Source organism: Salvia miltiorrhiza, chromosome 8, assembly GCF_028751815.1.
Source record: "Salvia miltiorrhiza cultivar Shanhuang (shh) chromosome 8, IMPLAD_Smil_shh, whole genome shotgun sequence".
In the NCBI taxonomy this organism is placed as follows: Eukaryota; Viridiplantae; Streptophyta; class Magnoliopsida; order Lamiales; family Lamiaceae; genus Salvia; species Salvia miltiorrhiza.
In genome coordinates this window covers 26,134,406-26,154,786 of record NC_080394.1, presented here as the reverse complement: position 1 = coordinate 26,154,786, position 20,381 = coordinate 26,134,406, and the positions used below count along the sequence as shown (strand labels likewise).

Below are 20,381 nucleotides of genomic sequence, written 5' to 3'. Positions count from 1 at the left end.
CGGTGCTTCACCAAGTTTCTATTCATAAATTATTCATTTTTTTTTTCTTGGGAGCTACCGTTTCTGAACCCCCGTACAGGTTCAACCCCTCTCCTCCCTCCCCCCGACAAGAATTTCTGGATCCGCTCCTGAGTGCAAGTGAAGGACAAAAACCTTGTTCTCTTCTTTCTTGCCGAAAAGATAGGCTTTTCACATGAATAAATGATTACACCACCAACATAGACACTCATCTTTTTTCAAGTCCTTATACACCTGCCCGAATGACCATCCCATCACTCAAATCTCATGTCAATCAGTACCTTAATTAGCTTCTCTTAAGTTGGTTGATTCTTCAGCATCCCAATCAGCTTCTCACATGTTGATTAAAACGTATTTTCCTTTTCAAGTAGCTCCTCACGCGCTGATTGACACAATCTATCCTCTTCAACTAGTTCCCATCGAGCTGATTGATACTTCTTCTCAGCAGGCTCCTCACAGACCAGTTGACAAACCAACATCTCTTTTCATGATCAAACAATGCATTTTCAATCGGACCTGATCAACAACCCAACAAATTTCAATCACGATGATCATGTTAGAGGCTTACTTAGTCTACACCTTACTGATCTGGACACTTATCTATTTCATATTCAACTGAACGACCACAGGCTTCAACATCAGTTCAGTTAACTATATCTCTCTCTCACTTAAAATACTACCCTCACATCTTCTTCTACTTCAAAAGATATACATATTGTTGAGAGTTTCTTAACACCATACTAAAAAATCAACCTGATAAAACTCCTCACGAGTTTTGCAGAAAAGGCCCAACAATATCTCGACAAGTTCTTTCTCTCTATCTCTGATCATCCTACTTTCGTATTGGCTAAGGCTGCTCACTGGTACTAACAAGTGATATTGGTATATTCTGGTTCTTCAGCACAACTCAAAGTTGAAGAAGAAACTCTCTTTCACGACCTAGGCATCGTTGACTTGTGCCAAGCCCTCTAACAACCAAACAAAGTAATTGCCGCTATGCTGAACCAACCCTCTTTGTCCCCTGCTTCCCCCAATGAGCAACACCAAGGAATGTTGCATCTTGCTAATGAAGCTCATAAGTCTGATGAGTCCGAAGTGAAACAAGCTTTCTCTAAAAAGAGCTTAAGGCAGTTGAGTCTACTATAGTTGGGAATTCATCTATTCCATCCCAATTTGCTGCTTCTATCGACGAAGCTATCGAACACAATATCACTCATTTGTGAAAAACAATGTGGAAGAATTTCGAAACTCTTCGCAAAGTAGCTTACTCTAACTATAAAAAGCTTACTGAAGATATTGGATTACTAGAATTTATCTTTGAAGCTAACCGCGAACAATTTCTTGCTTCTATGGTCGAATATCAACAAACCATCAACATAGAACTCTCAGCCAAGCTCACTGACCAACTTCACGAGCTTAAAGAATGACTGAATCAAGCGCAAGGCTTTCTTCTCTAAAAAAGACTCATAACACAACTAATTGTGTTGCCATAGACACCACTTGTGCTAAACTAGTACTTCGATTCCTGAGTTGTTTGGACGTTTTTAGGTCCTAACTCATCAGTGAAACTGTGTTTCATTGTCAACGAGACTTTATTATCAATTCGTTATACAATCTAGTTATAACTAGGAAACTATGTAAAATCCACAAACCCTATAATTTCTGATCCCATATCAGTATCAAATTGAGGCCCGAAATTCCTAGTTTCCAACACTCAAAGAGCATGAGAGACTATGATGATAAAATCTTGAACTTGACTCTCTGAAACCTACATGATGCTTCTGTGTTCATATTGGGGCATAAGTGAGCACCTTACTGGCTCGAGCAACCTCGTTTACGAGCATTGCCATTGTCTCCATCATAGTGGTGAGCAATTAGAATAATTAAAAATTTCTGTATTAATAAATAGTTTTTGTATTTCATATCCTAAATTAAAATTCACAAATACTCATGTGCAACTGGTTGCCAGAATGACACAACTTCATTTGGAAAATGACACTTAAAGATCTTCAAGTGTCATTTGTATGTTGAAGATACTAAAGATAAAAGAGGAGACTGGGATGGGGTAAACCCTAGCGAAACCTACCGCTATGAACTCGACGGAGAGATCCCTGCCGGCGGCTTCCTTGCCGGCGGCTTCACCGCCCTCCCATGATAAATCACGTCTTAACCTTCCGGTTGTCTCAACAAATTTCACGCCAAATTCTCCCTCTGCTTCAGGTCATCACGCTCAATCATCGAGTCTCCGTCTGTTGGCGTCCACTATAGCTGCCGTCTCCATCACCGGCTCCCTCATAGCCGACGACATTATTTTCCCGGAGACAGCTTTGTCAGCGACACCTGCTTCAGCGCCGCCGTTGCTTGAAACTAGGGTTTCCGCAGAAAGTTCCGTAGATGCACCTATCGTCTCGTCTGCAGCCGGTGCGAATAGGGCTCTCGCCGAGTCCTCCCAGATGGTTTTGACTGGACACCGGGCCGATCATGTGCCGATTACAATCGTCTCGTCGGGAATCTTGGAGACATCAAGACTCAACAAAGTCGGGGTGCTTTTCCCGGAGACTTCAGCCCCACCGAAACATCCTACTGTTAAACAGTCCTTCGCTGATACTGTTAAGACTAAGGCTGGCCGCCCGGCAGACGTTCCAGCTCACGATTTTACTGTTCTCAAACCGACGATCTTTAATGACAAGCCTTGCCTTGTTCTGTCTGAAGCTTTCCATCAATGGCAGGTGCGACAGTTCAATCATACGCTTCATGGGAGGATTATACTTCGCAAAGGGGATCATCCTAGATTTGCCGCTGATCTTCATGAGGAGCTCAACCTTGTTTGGCGGCCGAACTTGACTTGGCAGATCATCCCCCTCGGGAAGGGGTACTTCACCTTCAAATTCTCTTCGTCGGAGGATTTAGCGATTGCTTTTGCTAAAACAACGTGGAAATTACGAACAGGCATTCTCCACTTGCAGGCTTGGGTCCCTAATTTTGATCCATACAAGGCCACTTCATCCCCTTTCCCAGGTTTGGATTCGTATATTCAATCTCCCCCATGAATATTGGCACCCGGAAGTACTCTCCGGCATTGCTAGGCAAGTTGGTGCTCCTATTATTGTTGATGGTTTATCTGCGCATGCATCCATTGGTCACTTTGCTAGAGTTTTGGTTGAGATGGATGTTTCTGGTGCCATTCCTGATTTTATGGATGTGAGATGTGGTGACCGTGTTTTTGAGCTTGAATTTGGTTACGAGGATCTTCCATACTTTTGTCATACTTGCAATGTGGTTGGACATGCTACTAACAATTGCAGGTGGTATGAATCTAACAAACATAACGCGGGACCGGACCCAGTGGAAAAATCTGATTGGAGACAGGTTGGGCAACATAAGCAGAAGGAAGGGGGCACTCACGCCCCTAATGATAAGGATGCTCGTGTTTCTCTTCCGCAGAGGGACACCCATTCAAATCCTTTTGCGGTTTTGGATGATTTGAATATTGCTGATTCACTGGTAAATGACCCGAATATGGTTCCAGAGCGACATGACACGCAGCCTTTGCCTAAGGGGCCGTCTGAGGATCCTGCTCATCCCTCGGAGTCCCTTTCATCTCGGCAATCATCTCCCTCTTCTGCGGTGATTCTCCCCGAGGCCCAACCTGGGTCTGCTCCTGGTCCGAATCAGCATGAGCCCTCGGATGGGACGCCTCTTCCGGCGGTTGATCTAGCTTTGACGGGCCAGCCAGGAATGGCGATGATGGAGGATTCTCCCATACCTCGCGGCCGTGGGCGTCCAAAGGGTACTACCAAGAAGGGGAAGGTTTCTGATTCCTCTATAAAGCACCGGCTCCGGCAGCGTATAATCAAGAATGGTTTGGAGATGAGTAAGAGTCGTGCGGATGGCGCCGTGCAAGGCGCATGAGCAGTTATTGTCTCTTCGCCGCCGGTGGAGTTTCTGAATAAAGTACAGCATGCTAAGGATGGAGGTGCGATTCTGCAAAATTTTGTGATTCATTCTTCTTCCGACGCTGCTCGAGCTATGTCGGCGGTGGTTTCTAAAATATGGGGAGATATGTTGGACGAGGACGATTCTTTGGATGAGGATGAATCTCTAAATATTTTCTCATAGTTTGGGTTGTTTGTTTTTTCGCTTACCCGTAGTTTCTCGCGGGTGTTTACGCCTGTTTCTTACCCTTGTCTTTCTTTTTTCTTACTTTTAATAAAATTTCTATTTCAGCAGTCATTTGTATGTTGAAGTAGTGTCATTCAGAAATCAGTTGCACGGTGCAACCGGTTGCACATGAGAGTGCCTCATCAAAATTTAATGAAAGGTGGTAAGATTTGGCGATCACCCCTAGGGGTGTAAATGAGCCGAGTCGAGTGAAGTATTGCTATGCTGAGACTGCCTATTTTCATGAAGCTCGAGCTCGAGCTTGATTTTTTTGAGCTTGAGCTCGACTCGATGCCATATTTGTGAGCTCGACTCGATGCCATATTTGTGAGCTCGAGCTTGACTCGGTTAAGCTCGATTGTGGATTCTTACTCGAGTTTGAGCTCGAGCTCGTTGGGCTCGAACTCATTTAAACTCAGTGAGCTTGAGCTCGTTTAAGCTCGTCTCATACACGCTTTAACAAATTGAATAACATTACAAATCATTCCATTACGAAAGCATGAAAAAGGCTGCATAGACATAAGATTTCAGCAAGATTTTTATGCAAGATTTCATAGAAAACAGAACCTTAAATGGGCAGACTGTGCTGCACTGCTACTGCTGTCGTGCCGAGGAGGGGAGAGCCGTCGCTGCTGCTGTTGCGCCGAGCTGGGAAAGGGCAGTCGGTGCCCGGTCACCGGTGGTGGCAGATGATGCTAATGTCGCGCTGGACCGTGTTGCACTGCTGCTGCTGTTAGGATCGTCGGACCTTCGCTGGAAAGACGAGCCGCCGTCGCGCCGGAGTGCGTGTTACCGGTCGCCGGCAGCCGAGAGAGAGATGATATATTGGGGGCGGCTGCTGAGTTAGGGACTTAGGGTTTGTCATTTGTGTAATTCAAATTCACTAGTAGGGTAGGGGTTACAATGGGCTTAGGAGTTGGGCCATTTTGTGGGCTCAGAAATATATTTAATTTTGGGCTTATATATAATATATTATATATATAATTGTTTGAGCTCGATTAGGCTCGCGATCCTAACGAGTTGAGTATCACGAAACTCGAACTCGGTACCTAATCGAGTAGCTCGAGCTCGACTAACATCGAGTCGATTTTGAGTAATTTTCGAGCCGATCCCAAATAATTCGCGAGCTAGCTCGACTCACTTACACCTCTAATCACCCCAATTGATGGACCGGATGATGTGGAACTCTGGGCCCAGCATCCATCATGGGCGCTGTTGTCCAAATAAATCCTACCGGAATTTTTCAAAGCATAGTGAAGACGATGACGACAATCTCATCTCACTTGTTGTTTGCTAGAAACTAGAAAGCCAAACGAAGAAAATACTGGTGATGGAGTATTCAATTGCAGTGGATGTGGATATGGATCTCGACTCACTTCTTCAATCGCACGGCGGCGAAACCGATTCCGATGAAGAAGATCGTCACCGCCGCACCGTCGACGAAATCCTCCTCAACCATTCATCTTCCTCCCCTTCTCCTCCTTCTTCTCCTTCTTTCCCTCTCAACGGCGACGGTGATGATGACAACAACGTCTCGGCTACTTCGAGAGACCACAGACTATCGAATTCACACTCCATTCCTCTGGTAGAGTCCCATAACTATAGATACAATTCAGCTACCAACAGTAGCAGAGTTAACTACGCGGCTAGGGTTTTGCCGCCGTTATTTGGTAATGGTGCCGTCAGATCTAATGCGAAGCCTGGGGCTGCACTGGCCGCCGCTGCCGCTGCCTCTCGATCAATTCCCACGCCCCACGCCACCGCCATTAAGCTGAGAAGAGCAAATACGGCCGTTCCCTCTCTTCAGAGCTCGCTTTCTGAAACTGCGGAAAATATTGATAGTGCCAATTCGTCACTATCAGCTGCGCCTTCATCTCACTTTCATCTCAGTCAGTCTCAAGAAGAAGAAGGAGTTCAACTTCCTCTGGGAAATATCCATTCAGACTCCACGGATGATGATGATGCTGATGGTGGTATCGATCACGGGGCATATTCCCCTGAAGATAGGCATCAACACAAGTCTCGTGAGGACGCGACTCTCAAGGTATCTTACGAGGATGAAATTTCAAGAGCTGACAAGGATGCTGAATGCACTTCTATTATTGAAAGTGAAAAGGATCAAATTCCTGTAATTGAGCAATTCTCGTCGCCTTCGATCGGTGAAAAGAATGAGCAATGTGCTGAAGTTAGAGCTGCTGGTGAATATGGTGATATGGCTTTACCCAGCCCTGCTTCGAGTGGTGTTGATCATAAGGAAGATATAAGTGGAGGAGAAGTAGCAAGTAATTCTGAAAACACTGTGGCTGAACCTGGGGATTGTGATTATACTAGTGGACATAATGACGCTGCAGAATTACTTGAAGAATTGGTTTCACAAGGGGAAGGCGATGACAACTATACAAAGTTGCAGCAGAAATCTGAATCTTCAGTAAAGCCACTTGACTTGGCTGAAGAAATTGAGAAGAAACATGCATTTACAGGTTTGCACTATGAAGAGGGTGCAGCTGCACAGCCAATGAGGCTTGAGGGTGTTAAAAGGGGCTCTACTGTGTTAGGCTACTTTGATGTTCGTTCTGACAACGTTGTTACCCCGACCATCTCATCGCAAACCTTTCGGCAAGATCATGGATCCCCACAAGTTCTGTCTGTACATTTGAACTACATTGCGGTGGGAATGTCGAAAGGATCAATTTTTGTTGTGCCCAGCAAGTATACTGCGCATCATGTCGATAACATGGATACAAAGGTCTGCAGTTATACTCATATTTATTGCTGATATAATTAATTGGTTTTGATGCTTGTTTCAGTTATAAATGACAAAATCACCTGTTTGATTTGCCAAAATTGACAGTTTTCAGAATAACATCGCCTTCCTCTGCGTGGTGCTTAATAGCACCACATGAGTATAATTCGTTGTAGTCGCTCATATATTTGTAGATTAGACCAGATGGCATATTATTGTATTGCCTTATGTTGCCTAATAAATAGTGTAAACAAATGATCTTTCAGATGACGTCCCTTGGTTTGCAAGGGGATAGATCTCATGTCCCTGTAACTTCCATGTGCTTCAATCAGCAAGGAGATATACTCTTTGCAGGATATGGTGATGGTCATTACACTGTTTGGGATGTGCAGAAGGCCTCAGCACTCAAGGTTATCACTGAACATAGAGCTCCAGTAGTTCACATGCTATATCTGGGCCAAGATACTCAAGTTACTCGTCAATTTAATGTGGTTAGCGGTGACAGCAAGGGTGTGGTCAAGTTGATTCGATTTTCTGTGGTTCCATGGCTCAATAGGATATCTTATACAAAATCTATGGTAAAGATCAGTCATAAATGTGGCTATTTATAACCAATGTCAGCTTTCCTTAAACTGAGTTATTTGAATCAATGTCTCAGAAACTTTTAGATGAAACTACTAGCAGAGTAGTATGTGCTTCTCCATTGCTATACAACGAAGGATATGGGGGTGCAATGCTGTCTTCGCAGAGTAGCTCCGCAGTTTCTACTAGTAGTATTAGTAGCATGATGGGTGGCATGGTTGATGAAGGTGTTGTCATATTTATCACGCATCAGTCTGCTCTTGTGGTAATGTTCTCTGAGGGGCTGCATTTGTCACTGATTATTGTTCCTTATATATTACTTTTGAGTGTATGCTTTCATTTTTTACCTATCTGAATCTTGTGGGTTTCACAATCTCTGAAGGCAAAAGTCATTCCCACTGTGGAAGTATATGCTCAAATTCCCAAACCGGATGGCGTCAGGGAGGGCTCCATGCCGTATGCTGCATGGAGATGTATGTCACAATCGCTCAGTTCATCCTCTGGTATGCATGAATGAAGTTTATAATTTCCAGCAATTGCTGTTTTCTACAAATGTTAGTTTGAATTTTTGTTCCAGAAAATGCTCTTGTTGAGGCGTCAGATAAAGCTTCATTGCTTGCCATTGCGTGGGACCAGAAGGTTCAGGTTGCTAAGCTATTAAAATCAGAGTTAAAAGTGATAGAAAAGTGGACTCTTGAAAGTGCCGCAGTTGGTCTGGCATGGTTGGGAGATCAGGTTTTTCACATGTCATAAAAATTATCATTCTCACTTGCCTGAAGCATTATAATACAATAGGTAACTGTACAAGGGAAAATCATGAACCTTTATTTGAATGTGTTCAGATGTTGGCCATCCTCACATCGACAGCACACCTCTGTTTGTATGCAAAAGATGGAAATTTGATCCACCAGATTAGCTTTTCCGTGGATGGCTTTCAAGGGGATAATTTGATTTCTCATCATATATATTTTACTAATTCTTTTGGGAACCCTGAGAAAGCTTATCACAACAGTATTTCAGTTAGGGGTGCTACTATATACATCCTTGGACAGGAGCATCTCATTGTTTCTCGCCTTCTCTCATGGAAGGAACGGATTGAAGTTCTGCGAAAAGCAGGTGACTGGATTGGTGCCTTAAACATGGCGATGTCACTTTATGATGGCCAATCACACGGTCTTGTAGATCTTCCCAAAAACTTGGATGACTTACAAAGAACTGTTATGCCTTATCTTGCGGAATTACTTCAGGCATATGTTAATGAGGTATTTTCTTACCTATCTGTTGCCTGTTACAACCAAAATACAAAGGTGGACCAGTCAAATGAGATTAAGGAGCAATACATCCGTGTTGGTGGTGTTGCTGTCGAATTTTGTGTGCATATCAGGAGAACTGACATCCTGTTTGATGATATAATGAGTAAATTTGATGAGGCTCAACAAAAAGGTGATTTCCCCCTTCCTCTGTTGGATGTAATTAGGGTTGTCAATTAGAAAGATGACTACATGTATATATTTTAGATGTGCTTTGTTTTCTTCTTGTAGAGACATTCTTGGAACTCTTGGAGCCATACATTTTAAAAGATATGCTGGGATCCCTTCCACCTGGGGTATCTCTAATATTATATGTTTCAGCTTTCTTTGTTTTCTATTTATTTTCCAATAGTTCCCGTGTTTAGTAATTGGTATTTTGTGAAGATCATGCAAGCATTAGTGGAGCACTATAGCAAGAGAGGTTGGTTGCAGCGAATTGAACAGTGCGTCCTGCACATGGATATATTGTCCTTGGATTTTAATCAGGTTGGGTACTAAATAACTTGTTTCATCTGTAATTCTAGTGTGAAAGCTATATGCCTTTTCTTCTTCAATCCTAATTATGAATCCTTTTTTATTATGGAACTAGTATTGCCTGATAATTGTGTGGTAGGTTGTCCGCTTATGCAGGGAACACAGGTTGGATTGTGCGTTGATATATTTGTTTAACAAAGGTTTAGATGATTTTAGGACACCGCTTGAGGAGCTCCTGCTAGTATTACGAGATAGCACAAGAGAAAATGCCACTTCCCTCGGGTAATTTGCTATTACTCCTAACTAGCATCTGTTTGGAGTATCTAAGGGCCTCTGGCAACTTCTTCGCCTGCTGCCTTTGATAAATTGTCCTATCTTTCTAAAAATCTGTTGATGTGTTCCTCAGCTTTCTTTCCCTTTGTTAACCATGTCAAGATCATTACATTGTTGCCCTTGGAAGCAGGTACAGGGTGCTTGTCTACCTGAAGTATTGCTTCCAGGGTCTTGCTTTTCCTCCAGGTTTGTGTTCAAATTGATGATTTTGTGCTTTTGAGTAGCTAAGGATGTAATGAACTTTTGAATCTGTGGTGGGGGAATAAGGTGATCATTGTTCTTTTTCTTTCCTCTCCCAGATTCTGGAGGGGGCTGCTGCAGTATGATTTGTAAATCTTTGATGAAGAATTTGTCTTACGATTCTCAATCAATTTACTTAAACAACTCGGCCCTTTTATGTTTCTTTCTTCATACTCGGCCTCGTAACTGGAAAGCTAAATTTTTTGTCCCAAATGCAATCTTGAATTATTGAGTTAGTCTACCCTTAAGTATTTGAACAGCACACACCTCACGTGTTGGATGTTTTAAGGACATCACAATTGTCAACAGATCAATAAACGAGTTAAAGGACCGAATATGTAGTATTACTACACAGTAAAAACTGTTAAAAGAGAACAATAAATTGTGGGCTACAGTATAAAATTTGATATTGTAGTTTAAGAGGCTAAAAGTTATTGTCCAATAACTGTGTATTTGAGCTGTCACTGTTTTGCAGGACATGGAAATCTTTCTCCTCTGCGTGTGACCTCTCTCAGAAAAGAACTCCTAGATTTCCTATTAGAGGATTCAAGTGCTCCAAATTCGTGGGCTGTTACAAGTTTATCATCTAGCGAAGCCTATGCGAACATGCTTCATCTTTTAGAATTGGATACCGAAGCCACTCTGCAGGTTTTAAAATTGGCTTTTGTAGATGTTGAACTATCTACTTCGGGCCAACCTTCGGAGGAAGCAACTAATATCAACATGGAGCCAGATGAAAGTGATAAATTGGTCCAAAGAGTGGTGGATATTCTTGCTGGTGTTCTTAATGCCGGTTATTTCAGGTCTGACAGTCCTGTCTGCAGCACTGATATAAATTTGGTTGAAGTTTGGCCTTCAAAAAAAGATGTAGGCCACATGTACGATTTTATAGCTTACTATGTGGCATATGGACAAGCTACTGTCTCTAAAGATATTTTGAGTCAAATCTTACAATATTTGACTTCAGAGGTCAATATCTCGGATACTCTGTCAGAGAATACGACTAATATCTTCAGAAGGAGAGAGAAACAACTGCTCTCTCTGATACAAGTGGTGCCTGGGACTCAGTGGGATGCTCCTTATTTGTTGCAGTTGTCTGAGAAGGCTCAGTTTCACCAGGTATTATTACCGTGAATTGGGTACTGGTTGACATTTGTTCATCTGCCTGTTGAATCATGAAAGGGAGAGGGATAAAACATAATGCACCATACAAAAACCTCATGGTTTTATTCCAGTTTCTCTTAAAAAAGTTATGACATGGATTGGCGGCTTTTAACTGTGTTGGGAGAGTGTTTCATGATAAAGTCATTTCCCGTCCTATATCTTCTGTTTGCTTTTTGGATGTTCTGCTTTACCAAAGACCGCACCATATAAACTAAATCTTTCTTACTGGCACAGTAATGAGATATCTTATTTCCTTGTGCAGGTCTGTGGCTACATACATGCCATCAGTCATCAACTAGTTGCTGCTATGGACAGTTATATAAAAGCAACACAGGAGCCCATACATGCATTCTCTTTTATCTATGATATGTTAAGGCAGCTTGGTAATGCAGAATCTGATGCTTTTGAATCAGCTGTTATTTCTCGCGTTCCAGATCTTGTCAAACTGAGCAGGTTACGTTATTAATTCATTTCTGTGAACTTGTTATATTCGGGATTCATTTACAAGAGAGTAATTTTATTCTTTGCTGATAACCAATTCTCGTCGTACTTTGCAGAGAAGCGACTTACCTTCTAATTACTGACCATTTTTCCGGGAGAACTTCTTATATTTTGTCTGAGCTTCGGTCTCACCCGGAAAGCCTTTTCCTTTATCTAAAGACTGCCATTGAGGTCCAGACAACTGGTACCCTTGACATCTCTTGTTTACAAAATGTTGATACTCTAGATTTTCCTTCTGCAAGAAATGCTAGGCTGCAGTCGAATGGTGTCCAAGCTTATCTGGAAGCAATATCTACTTCCCTGAAACTTATACATAACAATCGAGTTAATGTGACTGATGAATTGATGGAGCTGTATTTTGAGGTGAAACTTTCTGAACCATATAATACTTTTCCAGAAGGCCAGCTACAGGCTTTGGAATACTAAAGCATTTTAGTTTGCATTTTAATTATCTTTTATTTTCTGAAGAGCAGCTAGGAATAAGCTTTGATATTTAACTCCTGCAGCTTTTATGTCGATTTGATCGCAAATCAGTTCTCAAGTTCTTGGAAACTTCTGAAAGCTATAGAGTGGAACACTGCTTACGTTTATGCCAGGAATACGATATAACTGATGCTGCTTCATTCTTGTTAGAAAGGGTTGGAGAGGTTGGAAGTGCCCTTCTTCTAATTCTTTCTCATCTCGGTCAGAAGTTTGTCATGCTTGATGCAGAAATCCAGAAAGCATTTTCTTGTACTGTTGTGGTTGTGGATAACCTAAATGAACTTATGAAGAAAAAAGTGGTAATTTGAGACCTGAACTTAACTTTATCCTCTGCCCTTGTGATTTATTCCCCCCCCCCCCCCCCCCCCCCCGCCCCCCTAATTTGGTCTCCTCTGTTGGTATGATTAATGCTTCTAGTACTATTGCAGGTAGCTGAAATACTTGATATTGTCCATGCTTGTATTGGGTTATGTCAGAGAAATAGTCCTCGTCTGCAGCCTGAAGAGTCTGAGTGCCTCTGGTTTCAGTTGCTTGATTCGTGAGTCAATCATTTCTGAAATATGTACTTATTCATTTGTTCTCCTTCCAGTCCATGTTTTGAAACATCTTTGCAACTTCATATGTTCTTCATCAAATAAAAAGTGCTGGATTGAATATTGCGCTCCTAATTGTTCTTTTCATCATAGGTTTTTTGAGCCATTGTTGGATGCCGAAAATGCTACTGGATCAATAAGTCCAGAAGAAGGGGCGCAGACATTAAATTGGAAGGTTTCCAAGTATGGTAAATGTGCTCACATGATGAGGAAACTGTTCTCCATTTTCATTAAAGAAATTGTTGAGGGAATGATTGGATATGTTCGGCTCCCACGAATCATGTTGAAACTTCTTTCTGATAATGGCAATCAAGAATTTGGTGATTTTAAGCTTACAATACTGGGAATACTTGGGAGATATGATTTTGAAAGAAGAATTCTGGTGCGTCCTCTATATCTTCTGCTGTATGTTGGATTGACAATTTCTTGATTAAGATATTGGATAGGAGGAGGATTAAATAATCAACACAACTTTGGGTTGATAGATAATCATCAAATTGGATGATTAGAGTGCAGGCTGAGTTATCCATTATGGACTGATTCAAGCAAACCAAACACTTGATTAAGTTGGATTATTTTATCAATCATGCCTTATCACTCAAACCAAACACCTCCTGTGGGTACAAGTTGTGCAACAACAATCCTAATAAGAGTTTAAATATAATTAGTGGTATCACAATCACTTCATTTTGGTTTCAAGAGGTAGGATATATTCCTCACATCAGCTGCTCTTCTCACTATAATGGTTTTCTTATGCAGGATACTGCAAAAAGTTTGATTGAGGACGATACTTATTATACGATGAGTTTGCTCAGGAAAGGAGCTTCTCATGGTTATTCCCCTAGGAGCCTTGTTTGCTGTATCTGTGGCTCTCTCCTTGCTAAAAATTCTCTGGATTCTACCATTCAAGTATATAGTTGTGGTCATGCAACACATCTCCATTGTCAACTTCAGGAAGACAGGACATCATTTAGTGGGACCTTAGTAGGATGTCCCATTTGTACTCCAGGAAGAAAAACTCAAAGGTCTAGTGGCATGCATACACTTGCAGAGAATGGATTAGTGAGTAGCATCCCATCAAGTATGCAGCAACGTAGCACACCTCTTTTGCATCTTCATGATCACGAATGTGGAGATAACTCCTTCAGCCCCCATCCATCAAGGGTATGTTATTTCCAAAGTTTTCTTGTCATTTGCTGATTAAGTTATGTTATGACCTCGCTGCTTCTAAATTTGGTTGCAACAGTTTGAGCTCTTGCATAGCCTTGAAAAAGATCAGAAATACTTTCAGATGGAAAACACGCCTCAATTGAAACTTGCACCGCCAGCTCTTTACCATGAAAAGGTAAAAAAAGGAATTGATGACTTAACAGGAGGAAGCACGAGCCGTGTTTCTACAACAGAAAAACCAAGGAGTAAGCAACTCAGGGATGTGAAATTGAAAGGATCATCATTGCGATTCCCCTTGAAATCGAGTATTATATTCAGTAAGTTGTAGTATTTCTCTAAATATAGCTTGTGATTTACTAGACTAATCAAGACTGGATGAGTAATTGGGCCTTTTTTTAATTTTTTTTTTGTTTGTTCCCATTTTGAAGCCAAGGAAAAGATTAGGAAGAGGTAATTCAAATCATTCATGTGGCTGATTTATATGCAACAAGGGAGCTCATTAATGACATATATGGCTGTGCCTTCTACACTGAATTCTGCTCTCAAAGAAACTAGCGGATTGATCAGAGTTTGTGAAAAAGGGAGTAGCTATGAACTTTTTGGTACTCTTATGGTTTTCTTATTAACTGTAAATTGGTAGAGCTTTTTCGGTGTCTATAGTTGTTGTATATTTAAATGGTGAATATTGTAAGTAGAGTTATAGCTTCTTAAGTGCTTATCTAGAAATTTTTGTTTCCATTGGGAAATGGTTGTAATAAAATGCGTCTACAACAGTTGTATGATTCTATCTACAAATGTGGGGTATGCAAAATTCACTGGAGGCACTGCTATTGGCTATGAAATCACCCATAAAGCTATATGGCCACATTTGGTGCATTTCAACGTTTCCACAATTTTGTGGTTTTGCTCTTTGTTGGATGTTATAACATGCAAATCATAACATGGAACTTTGAGTGATTTTGATGGATAGATAAAAATAAGATTTAGTATTTGAAGGACAAGATAGTCAAATAAGTTTAAAGTTAATCAATCCATCAACGTAAAAGATAAATTAGTTTGGATTATTTTTATCTATCTATTCTATCACTCAAAGTAAACACCATCTTCTCGAGTATATTAAGATCCAAAAATACCTCATAACACTCTCAGAATGCAGTTTGCATTGGATGTATTGAACTGTGGATACACGTTCAGTTGTACAAGAAGAATGAGAGCAAGTTCAATTTATTCATTTAGATATAGTTGCAAAAGCACAATTCAAGGTTTTCCTGCATAAAATTGACAGCAAATAAGATGCTAACATCAACAAATCTTATAACTGAATCAATACAAGATCAACCTGAATGTCTGGTGGTGCTGAATATATTCTTTTAAAAAGCATCACAATTTGTAGCTCATCATGTGGCTTTAGGATTTTCTCAACAAAAAAGGGGGTTCCTCACATCAAGTGCTCTTGACTAAAGTCTATACTCTATCTCATCCTATTAAGAGGAGAACCCGCCATCCAGACGTGCCAGGATACATAAATTTGCTAGAAAAAATTTCGTTATATTATTACATATTTTCAGATGAAAAGACCAAATAATTTCAAAGATCGATACACATCCACTGCAATTTGAATTCTTGTTGGAAGAACAAGAAGGGAAGTAGAAGAAATGCTGCGGCAGTAAATGAAAAGATGAATGGGAAACGATAAACAAAAAGTAGGAGGCTACAACTTAAGAGCAGCTATAGCTTCAGGTTTAAAATCCACTCTGAGACCCAATACTCTTCTGACCTCAGCAGGAGTGAGTCTCCAAGTCATGGGCCCTGAGTTTTCTCCCCAGAAATCCAAAATCTCAGAGACTTTCTCCAAGTTTAGAATAGTAGCCATCTGAGTCAACCGGGAAAACTTGTCTCTAACAGTTCTCTGGGTCATACTGGAAAAATGACTTACCAGTGTCCTGGCATCTCTATCAAGTTGAAGACCACCAAGTTGACTGAATCGTTTTTGCATCATGATCACTTCAAGCCTTTTCACAATGAAGTCAATTACAAGATGTACAAATGTGTCATAATTTGTGGCTGTCATCAATGGCTGAAGCCATGCAACATTGATCTCAACAGCATGAAGGAGCCTTTGCACCCATGGATCATTTACTTCATTGTCTGCATATTCTGCTTCAGAAAGCTCATAGCCGATGGTTGCCACACTATCTAAAACTGGCCGAATTCGAGGGGTCACAGTGGCCACAAGCTGCTCCATTCCAACATTCAAAGCTTTCTTAAAACTATTGCTCATTTCAATCAATTCAGATAAGCAAGATTTTACTCTCTCTCTATCAGCTGGTGCGGGGAATGCCTGAAGTTACCAACAGAATTCAGTCCTTGTTATGAACTAATATCAGGAATAAGCGAACAAAGCATAAGATAGTGGATAAAAACAACAGCCAGCAAGCTAGTTGCACTCCTACAGAAAACCTCTTAGTTTTGGGGAAAAAAGCATCACATTGGATCCTTGTAAGAAGAGCATCAATATCATAGAAACTTTAGGAATACTAAACTACTCAAAGAAACTTTAGATATACTAAACTAATTACCAACACAGTTATTATTTTCTCACCAAAATAAGTGTTGCAGTTTATAGGAATACAATGGCAACGTGGTTATTGAAGATCTATATGAAAAGCAACAGAAACATTAACTAGTTGCATCATCAGTTTACCAAAACCATGAAGATATTACCATGTTGCTATCATTACCACAATCACTTAAAACAAGTGGACATCTCATTCAAAGCATCAAGGTCACAAATAGGCATATTTAGGCAAGTAGAAAATCCTATAGATGCTTAGATAAGCTTGAACACAGTAGCATCAAGTCATAGCCACAACATATCTTCAACAAGTATTGCAATCAATTAACAGCTGATACCCACTCAAGAGAGTTATATTATCTCCAACTAGCAATTGCCACTTTTTCATCATTTCAACGAACTTCAGTTCGAGCTTAACCCTTTCACAATTTCAAAACAAAATTCTTACCACCTCAAAAATTATAATGTTAAGAGGCAGAAACACTATAGAAGAAGACAGAAGTGCTACTACTTTAACACGAACCTCTAGACATTGCTCTTCAATCTCATGGCGAAGTTTCAAGGCATACTCACTACTGACATCCAAGTTGTTCAAGGTTGTGGCAATCTCTGTTCCAGTCTTCTGCACTCCAACGCCACCCAAAAACAGCTTTGCTCCGAGATTAGGCTCCCTCATCTTCTGCTGCAAAGCTTCACTATATTCACCCCCCAATAAACTCACAGCACTACTGAGCACTGCAATAACTGAGCTAATATTGGAGGTGGAAATTGCCCTACGGCAGCAACTCTGCAGCACATAAAACACATCGTCCACCATGGATGTGGTGAGACTGTCAGGCACGTGCTCATCTATCTGGATGGCTTTCCTCACATTCTCCACCATAAAGAACCCCTCCAAAATGACGTAATAACCAGTAGTGTCCTGAGAAACTTTGCTGAAATTCCCACTCCTAAAAGCCTTGGTGGCTTGGGGCCCTAGCTCCGGATCCACAGAGGTCAAGCTCCTTATTTTGGAAACCATATACTCGGTGTAATCCTCTCCCAACTGTGTCAAGGAGAGTATCTCTTCTAGGTAAAGCTCAATTTCTCTGGGGTCAGGGCCCTCCGCCCGAACAGAGAGCAAGTTGCTCTTGTATGAATTAATCTCAGAGGTCAATTTTGCCAGTTTCCGGTACTCCATGAATTTTTTCAAGATATTAGAACCCCGTGAATCACATTCTTCTTGAAGTTCGCAAATGGCATAAACAATGCCATCCTCACCACATAAATTCCTCAAAATCTCATCATTTTCCTCAATAGCTAAGACAATGTCTTTAAATAAATTTGTCAAACAGGGGACGAAACTCACCTGACTGTTGTTATTAGATTGTTCAATCTGTTCTAGTAACTGCTCGAATTCCTCCTTGGACCTGGAGGAAATGACCTTCTTGAGGTAACTTACATAGATCTGCAAGCCTTCCTCTTCAAGGCCAAGAGGCTTGAAGAGCTTGATGAAGCGGAGGATGGTGGGATGGTCGCGATGATCCACCGCTTCCGAGAGCCTTTTCTTGACTATGCCTTCCAACTGCTTCTTGTAGGAAAGGAGTTGCTGGCGCTGATCAGCAGCGGAGGAGTCCTTGAATTTGAAATCAATCTGGAGGAAGGTCTGAATGTAGGATGCGCCGGATTCAAAATCCTCGGCGAGGAGAGATTTGTGAACGCCGTCGAGGCAGTTGGAACGATCGACAATGGCGTCAATGCGGAGGAGGGTGTCCTGAACGCGCGATTGGGCGAGATCGAGGTGGCGGACCTTGGCGGAGACCTGATCGGCGAGGGAGGAGGTGGAGGAGATGTTGGAGAGCATGTAGGACGAGTCGCCCTTGACGATCTGCAAAACATCGGCGGATTTGTGGAGGTTGGAAAGTTGGCGATCTAAGTCGGAGCGCTGGGAAAGTAAGCTTTCGAGCTCCAGATCTAGGGCTCGCTGGTAGGCTATGCATTCATGCAGAAAACGGGTCATGGCACCAACATCGGTGAGTTTGCGAACATGTTCCAGCGCCTCCGCCGTGCCAAATTGCAGAGACGACGAATAATTGCCCGACGAAGCATCACCGTCTGCTTCGCTTCGCGGTGTCAGCGCCATTAGAGCCATCTTTCTCACTCCAAACCCCTAAAACACCACTAAATCTAAATTTTGTAAATTCTTTTATTTTGTTTTTTTTAGTTTTTTCATTTTCATTTCATTCTATTTTTTTCATTTTCAATTTTAAAATCTAACATTTCATTAAAATTAAAATTATCATATATTATTAATTAAAATCAAATACAATAATTAAAATAAAATTACAATAATTCAAATAAAATTACAATAATTAAAAAACTACATTAATTCTTATGCTTCATGACTTTTATGAGCAGTGAATTGTGCACTGCTAATTGTCATCGATCCATCTTTGAGGTGTTCACGTTGAGAAATTTTAAAATTGAGAGCTTTCTTTTGAGTGGTGCTGAAAAGCTCGATTCCTTTGGCAACGCGGTACATTGCGTCATGTTATTGAGTCTTGTATCGAGCATTCCACCTTCTTCCTCTTCCCTTTGTTGCGTTTAGGGCCGGCCCTGACATTTCGGGGGCCCTGGGCGAAAAAAAAGGAGCCCCCTAATAAATCAAGCTTCGAAAAGTTGTAGCAAATTTACCCGAATGACAGCTCTGTAGAATCTCTTTAGGAATAGACGCCTCGTCGTGTCGGCGACCTTGAGGTACTCGTTGAAAGTATCCGCACTGACACTAGTGGCTAATTGACAGATAGCCACCGTGCATTTCTGCAAAGGCGTGAGAGAGTCTCAACCTCGTGCATCATGACTCATCTGGAAGTAATTATCTTCACCTTGCACAACATCGACGATGCGCAAGAACAACTCCTTCTGCATCTGAAAACGACGTCGGAAAAATGTAGGCCCGTACGTCGGATTGTCGTTGAAGTAGTCTTGCATAAGACGTAAATGGGCAGTCTCACGATCACGGTAGACGTAAGACCGGTGATGAACAACACGTTCCAACTCCGATTGGGAGTACATTTGAGCAATCAATTATTTCTGCAACTTGATCTCATGGATGATCTCTTGCGCTACCCGGTCGGACGAAGACGACGAAGTATCATCGAACCATTCGGCCATTTTTTGGAAGAAGAGAATGAAAATATAGTAGAGAAAGAGAGAAAGATTGAAGGTGTGAATGAATGGGAGAAGTGATGGGTATTTATAGCGAGGAAAAAAAAAAAGAAAAAAAAAGTGAGAAAACAGCTAGAAAGCTGTTGGGAATCAAAAGGAGAAGATTGTTTTTTTGGAATCTGCCAATAGTCGTTGCAATTTTTCAAAATTCGATTTTTTTTTAATTAGACGCGTGTGTGACACGCGCCATTCCTTAAAGCTACTAAGCCTTACCCGAAAAATCGAGTAGACCTCGAGTCACTTTCGGCTGTAGTGGGGTACTCGATCCCCAACTTACTCGAGTAAGTGGGATCGAGTATCCCACTATGGATGCTCTAAGTCTCACTATTGCCGTGAGAGGAGTTTGTGGACCGTACTGCTATAAATGGAAGTTGAATTGATATTGTGGACAACCAAAATGACAAAAAAAAGAAACGATATCGTGGACAGAGGGAGTATATAATTTATACTCCCTCCGTCCCATAAATAATGGCATGTTTTCCTTTTTGGGTTGTCCCATATATAATGGCCTATTTCCTTTTTGAGCTATAATTAACAATCAATTAGAATTCTTAATTAACCTATCAAACCCTAATATTTTCTTCCCCACCTAATTTTTCGCTTTTCCATTTCCAAACAGACATCCCATCATCTTTCCTCTATCTAGTTCTCCTCTCCCATCCCTCCACCACCACCACCGCCGCCCTCCACCCTCCAGCCTTGCCGCTTCCACTGCCTTCGCCCTCCACTTTCATCCACTGATTCGCCCACCTCCAAAAATTAGGGCTCGAGACTTCCCATATTCCTCTGTAGCCATGGAATTGCAGCAGGACGGAAAGGGGTTTCAG

General features: G+C 41.5%; 2 protein-coding genes across 2 annotated transcripts; one reads left to right on the top strand and one right to left on the bottom strand.

Annotated features, from left to right (window-relative positions):
• The first annotated feature begins 5,364 nt into the window (after window positions 1–5,364).
• On the top strand, window positions 5,365–14,614 carry LOC130997300 (uncharacterized). The gene is made up of 19 exons (XM_057922571.1): window positions 5,365–6,925; window positions 7,189–7,500; window positions 7,581–7,769; window positions 7,887–8,007; window positions 8,082–8,239; window positions 8,347–8,947; window positions 9,046–9,110; window positions 9,199–9,300; window positions 9,428–9,570; window positions 9,752–9,807; window positions 10,337–10,980; window positions 11,288–11,478; window positions 11,583–11,889; window positions 12,033–12,308; window positions 12,438–12,547; window positions 12,696–12,984; window positions 13,362–13,766; window positions 13,849–14,089; window positions 14,201–14,614. Exons 1-19 carry the CDS (start codon window positions 5,510–5,512, stop codon window positions 14,224–14,226), a joined length of 5,652 nt encoding a protein of 1,883 aa, XP_057778554.1. The 5' UTR covers window positions 5,365–5,509; the 3' UTR covers window positions 14,227–14,614.
• A 685-nt stretch (window positions 14,615–15,299) lies between these two features.
• On the bottom strand, window positions 15,300–18,513 carry LOC130997301 (conserved oligomeric Golgi complex subunit 4). Its single transcript, XM_057922572.1, has 2 exons — window positions 16,871–18,513; window positions 15,300–16,113 (listed from the first exon to the last, which is right to left on the bottom strand). Exons 1-2 carry the CDS (start codon window positions 18,476–18,478, stop codon window positions 15,484–15,486), a joined length of 2,238 nt encoding a protein of 745 aa, XP_057778555.1. The 5' UTR covers window positions 18,479–18,513; the 3' UTR covers window positions 15,300–15,483.
• Between the last annotated feature and the right edge of the window lie 1,868 nt (window positions 18,514–20,381).